Source organism: Pangasianodon hypophthalmus, chromosome 18 (genome assembly GCF_027358585.1).
Source record: "Pangasianodon hypophthalmus isolate fPanHyp1 chromosome 18, fPanHyp1.pri, whole genome shotgun sequence".
Classification (NCBI taxonomy): Eukaryota; Metazoa; Chordata; class Actinopteri; order Siluriformes; family Pangasiidae; genus Pangasianodon; species Pangasianodon hypophthalmus.
Genome location: NC_069727.1, coordinates 2716155 through 2722288, shown reverse-complemented (window position 1 = coordinate 2722288; position 6134 = coordinate 2716155). Strand labels below are relative to the sequence as shown.

The following is a 6134-nucleotide window of genomic DNA, read 5'->3' as shown; positions in this document are numbered from 1 at the left end:
CTTTGAGAAATGCGGCAGCAGCGGCGAGAACGTGGTTCCGCCCGGTACCGGCTCCAATCGGTCGCGAGACAGAAGTGGCGAACAGAAAGGCGGAGACGTGCAGCCGTGGCGGCGTTTACGCTTACCGACAGCACTGCGGCCGCGCCACTACGACCTCCAGCTCTCCGTCTACATGCACAACTTCACCTTCTCCGGGGAGGTGAGCATCGAGCTGGAGTGTGTGAACGCCACCAAGTTCATCGTGCTGCACGCCGACAGGCTGCACGTGGAGAAGGTGGCCGTGTACTCGGACAGTAAGAAACCCGGCGCCATGAGGATCCACCGGCACTTCCGCTACCCGCACAACCAGGTGCACGTCATCGCTCTGCACCGGGAAATGAAGCCGCTCAGAACGTACACGATCAACATGAGCTTCCAGGCTCAGATCCAGAACCAGCTGCTGGGGTTTTTCCACACCTCCTACGTGCTGCACGGAGAGAGAAGGTAACTCCACTCTCAGAATTAATTCCAGCGTTCACTCACGGCTCAGTGCGGACACGTGATTTAACACGTGACGAGTGAATGAACACCTACAGTGTGCAGCTGCACAAATACACACACTGCAGCTGTTCATTAAACACGGCCTCATTTCTCTTAACAGCCAAAATCCACAACTCTTATAGTTTCAAATAAACTCAGCTTGACATTTAGGACCAGTCAAAAGTTTGTGCACCCCGTCTTTGAGCTTAAAGACATGTTGATCTTAAGATTTAGGTCAGGGGTCATCAACTGGTGCACCGTGGTCCTGATACAGACCCAGCAAAATATTTTACCCAAATGAGCTCTTGAAAAATACGTTATTTAAAAAAAAGTCAATGACAAAAACAAAATTTTTAATGTGAATGGACAGAGAAGTGGCAGAATCAGTGTGAAAACAATCACATGTGAAATGACCCATAAGATTATAATTATTTCCCCAGTTTATCCTTCAGATGTGCATCAGACTCGTGAAACTAGTCAGATTGGACTGTTTCTTTGAATCGCAGCATCAATTCCACACAGTTCTCCACCTCCATCTTTCACACGTGTTTAGTTTCGCTGATCAGACGCACTGACGTTCTTCCATGAGCTGAATCTCCTGCTTGTAAACACCACATTTCCTTCACTTCCTCTCACACTCGCTGTTCACTTTCACTTTGCAGAGCACTAATGGGAATCTCCATCTCACATTTAGCTGCTGTGCTGCTCCACCTCTCTGTGGAGATTCATTTTCAGCTCATCACTCAATCAGAGTGTGTGTGAGTGTGTGTGTGTGTGTGTGTGCTCTGACATTCCTCCTTTCAGCTCCCTGTTCTCCACATGGCAGCAGTTTGTAAAAATAATATCAGTAATATTTAATAACTGGATTTATACAGGACACTCTGTCCACAAACCCTCTGAAAATGACTTTTTTGTGCTGCTGCTCTGATGCTAAATAATCTATTATATATTTCTGTGAACACGTTTAAGATGTAAAACAGTTTTATATTGTGTAGCTAAATGAAAAAGTCTCACTATTTTAATTTAGAAGCCCGACTGAAGGCTTCTGAACATATTTATAGCTCCATGTAATATTCTCTCCACACTGAGCTTTAGAGCACACGCTCTATTTTTATTTCCTGTGTAATAAGTTATGAGTGAACGTTAAATGAAGACATCTGATTTTATTCTTTTTATTCGCACAGGGACGTATTCAGAGCTGAGTTATGCGCACAGAGTGAGGATTTAATACTGAAATTACACACCTCAGTATTCAGACCTCAGATGTAACCGCAGACTTAAGCGCTATGCAGAGAGTTATGCATGAGGGGCGGAGTCAGAGTAAAAAAGAGGCGTGTTTTAAATACGCACAGTTCTGACTTTGACATTAAAAGCATTTTTCTTACAAGAGTGAGGAGCAGTGTTAATCCCAGCACCACTGTCTGACAGTTTGAACTAACCTCAATATGTTTATATTTTTGCAAAATATCATATTTATGTTGGCTGTAATTTCACTCAAAAACTCTGGAATGGCATTCGATATTAGTAATATTAAATACAGTAGATAAATATCTCACTGTTAATAAATCATCCTTTTAAAGTCAATGAAAATGTTTATTTTACACGTTTGACATCGGAGGAGATGTAAATTAATCAGAGACTTTGCTTATCTCAAGGACTGAATTTTTTATTGATAAAATTGTGAATTAATATAAGGGGAGCTGTAAGTGTAGCAGATGAGTGTTGGTCAGCTTATCCTTCAAACTGTGATGATATTTTCTTTACAGCACTGTGCACTGAATTAACAAACACACACACATTATGAGTTAGTATTAGTATCTTGTGGCTTCACTAAGTTGTGCACACAAGTACGTGTCAGAACACAAAAAAAAGTAAAATGCGAAATAACAGGATGTGCTGGATCAAGTGCTATTTTATGTGCTGCTGAATAATGAGTGTGAAAGCCATTTTTTTAAATTAAACCAAATTTGCGGTGATTAATGTGAGAATTCTGGAACATCAGGAAGTTTTTCTCTGGATTCAGGAGGGTCTCTGATGCTCCACCTCCAATGTTTCAACACTGATTCAGCATTTTCTGTTTTATCTTTTCCTCTATCCTCTTTTTCTTCTCCTGTCTTCTCCTCATCTATTTGTCTGATCCTCTCTCTCTCTCTTTGCAGGTACGCGGCCGTGACTCAGTTCTCTCCGACTCATGCCAGGAAAGCTTTCCCGTGTTTCGATGAGCCCGTCTACAAAGCCACCTTCAGCGTGACATTGAGACACGACGCCTCCTACCAGTCCGTCTCCAACATGCCCATCGAGTCGTCCAGTCTGGACGAGGACGGCTGGCTCACCAATCGATTCTCCAGGACACCTCGCATGTCCACTTATTATGTGTCCTGGGCCGTGTGTGACTTCAGCTCCCGTGAGACGATGACACACAGTGGAGTGATGGTGAGTCTTACACACAGCTCCGTTAAAATCCACTACAGCATGGACATTTCCTCCACTCTCCATTTCTAAACCCAGCACTTTTATTGGACGGAGGACGCCACTGACTCTGCTGTTTCCTCGCGACGCTTTAAACAGAGACGTTTTCATGTGTTTTATGTTTACGACTCGGTAATAAAAGTAAACCTTGTAGACGCTAAATCCAAAGGAAACTGCAGACATTTAATTCACACACGTACACACACTCTGTCTTTAATAAGCAGGTGAACTGCAGCGGGTTTCTTCGTCTATAGATTCAGATGTGAAACACAGCCTGTAGTGTGATATTGAAAAAAAAAATCACAAAAGGAATTTATTTATTTTCCTCATTTCCGCCACATGCTGAGTGCTATTATCTCTCCTCTGGGTGTGCTAACAACCTCAACACAGCTCAGCGCTAAAGCACACACACACACACACACACACACAGTGGGTGAGAATATTGTGCTTTTAAAGCAGCGTGAGACACCACTGTTATAATCTCCATGTCAGGAGAAAAAGGCAGCGCGATTAAAGAGGCCTTTTTGAGGTGATGGCAGCAGCAGCGTAACCATAAAAAGATTAATTTATCTCCTCTCTGCTCTTCTCCTCATCACTTCCTCCAGCTTATTTACATTTTCCCAGTTTCTGATCACTTCCTCATGCAGGAACCAGGCAGAACTGGACTGCTGATGTTCTCCGTTATCTCAGAACCTCACCACTTCACGGCTGATGGGAGACTGGAACTAGAACGAACTGGATCTGGAACTGGGAATGAAATGTTCATTGCCAATGTGTCTAATTATTCCTCACTGTTGCTGAAAATGAATATTTCAGCAAATCAAAATATCAAATAGCTCACTGCAATATCGGGCTGTTTGATAGTCGGTGGACGCGCCACCAGCAGAGTTCCGCCTGGATGCTGTGTGTCTCTGGGAGTGAATGAGTGTATCATGGGGAGGTTTTACATAGAAAGAATATCTCCCTGTTTATTGGACAGTGCACTCTCTGCTTGTCCTGCTCACATGATGATTGGGAGATCTCTGAAAGGGGCGGAACCTCGTAATCAACTGCCAGTCACTGAAACGAACATGACTGACATCTCAAACGTAAACATATCAGCGCCAGACAGATAGACGCTCAGACTCGCAGCTCAGTCAGTAACCGAGTCCGTAACACTTTTACACAACTAGTATAGAGTCTTATTGTAAATAAACTTGTGTTTGTTTTGGAATTTTTTTGTTTATTTATAGGTCTAGCTAGCTAGCTATCACTACCTTCTTCAGTGAAATTTAGCTGCCTAGTTAGCGGCTTAGCTGCTTTTTTAGCACGACATGACAGATACTACTAATTCTGTCATCCTTTTATGCTTTTACTGAGAATTAAACAGAACTCGAGACCAACAGATGAAGCAGAACACACACACAGTATATACTTCAATAACAGACACCTGTCCTTCCCTTTTTTTTAAAAAAGAAAAAATCACTGAACTGGAACTGGAACTATAAATGTGGCTCTTTTCAGGAACAGTTTCAGGATCAGTGTGTCCTTGGTGTGAAAGAAGCTGTTTGCTGTCCAAGGCCAAACTCCAGATCTTTCCTCTTTCTTTTGTCTGTTCTCTCTTGGCCTTGTTGATGTTTGGGACGTTGGATATTTATTATTTATAGCGTATATTAAATGAATCTTTAATACTAGACTCCATCTGAGAGCCTGTTTGAGAGGCGTGTGCATTAATACAGGGTCCTACAGAAGTTATTGGTCGATGGCGGCTGTTTTTGTGCCTCATTCATACATGATTAAGATTCTGTAATCGGTTTAGATTTGTTCTACAGCAGTGTGTAGGGTTTCGTCACTTTGTGACACATGTACAAACACACAGAACACGGACCAACAGTAGAATTCAGGTTCTCTGTCATGACTGGCTGGAGTCTGAAGCTCTAAAGCATGTGGTCCGAATTCCTCTTCCATGTTTGGGATACACAGTAGCTTCAGGACACCGGACACACAGCGTATACAGAAGACTGGGTGATATTTTTGGACCTTATATGTGATGGAATCTTACACCAGCACTCTTCAAATGTTTCCTAAATCTGGTCAGAAAATTGTAATTTCTTTATTTTAAATGCAATATTACGCAGTTTCCCAGCTCTGCTCTGCACATTTTAATGCTTTATTTCTTCTAGAAACACACTTACATAGAAGGAGAGGTTTTATTCTGCAGACATACTTGAGCTGCTGCCATAGAAACGTGTCTCTGGTTTGCACTTTTAGTGAAATAGCAGAAATATTTACAGAGCCACGGCCTTTCACTGTTTCCTTTCAGTCTGTATGTCACAGCAGCTTGTGTGAATCAGAGCCCTGAGGAATTCTCTCTTCCCGTGTGTGTGTGTGTGTGTGTGTGTGTGGGAGGGTGTGTGTGGGTGGGTGAGTTGATTTGTGACTCGGCGAGTTTTAAGACACTTCATTCTGTTCCACTCGTCCGTGAGCTACGAGCCGTGCAGATCCTCAGAGCTTCGTCTGGTGTCATTATCCTCCAGTCGATAACAGACTCAGAAACGCTCTATTCCAGTCCAATTAACTCCGTTAGAGTCCTGAGACAAAAAAAACAGAGAGAAAAAAGAGAAAAATGACCAGCATGTGGAAACTCATGACTAATTAATTCTCCCCGAGGCTGAATAATTCTGAATTCATTTGCATTCTGTGTGTGTTTTATCACTTCACCTCCTACAGCCATTAAATCAGGAATAATTGTAAAGAATTAAATTTATATAGAAGTGAGATGTGACGTAGGATGTGCTGTGAAACAATGTCTTTTTCTTTGCCTGCTCTGTGTGTGTGTGTGTGTGTGTGTGTGTGTGTGTGTGTGTATTGATGGTTGTGCAGAAACAGTCGTGCATTAGCCCTCGGCCTATCCAGCAGAACCATCATTTTTACAGAGGGAACGTGTGACACCTCGTATTCTTTCACTCTCCTTCTCTCTTTATTTCCTTCCCTCTCTGTTCGGTGATAAAATGCTGCGAGCTTTAGAGTCACACTCCGTCAAAGCAAACACACCAGAGCTGGCGAGAGTAGCAGAGGAGTTTAGAGACAGGAAATAAGAATGAAGGTGTTTGGGGAAAGATCTCCTGGATGTCCAGGGGACAGATTAAAGACCTGGACGTGTCTCT

General features: G+C 42.8%; 1 protein-coding gene across 2 annotated transcripts in view; it reads left to right on the top strand.

Annotated features, from left to right (window-relative positions):
* LOC113525245 (thyrotropin-releasing hormone-degrading ectoenzyme-like) overlaps positions 1–6134 on the top strand; it is a 55389-nt gene that overhangs the window by 1896 nt on the left and 47359 nt on the right. For both annotated transcript variants that reach the window (XM_053241850.1, XM_053241849.1), the window contains exons 2-3: positions 1–483; positions 2679–2952. The exon at positions 1–483 is cut by the window's left edge and continues 203 nt beyond it. In XM_053241850.1, the coding sequence (XP_053097825.1) occupies positions 1–483; positions 2679–2952 (757 nt within the window). The remainder of the gene's footprint in view (positions 484–2678; positions 2953–6134) is intronic.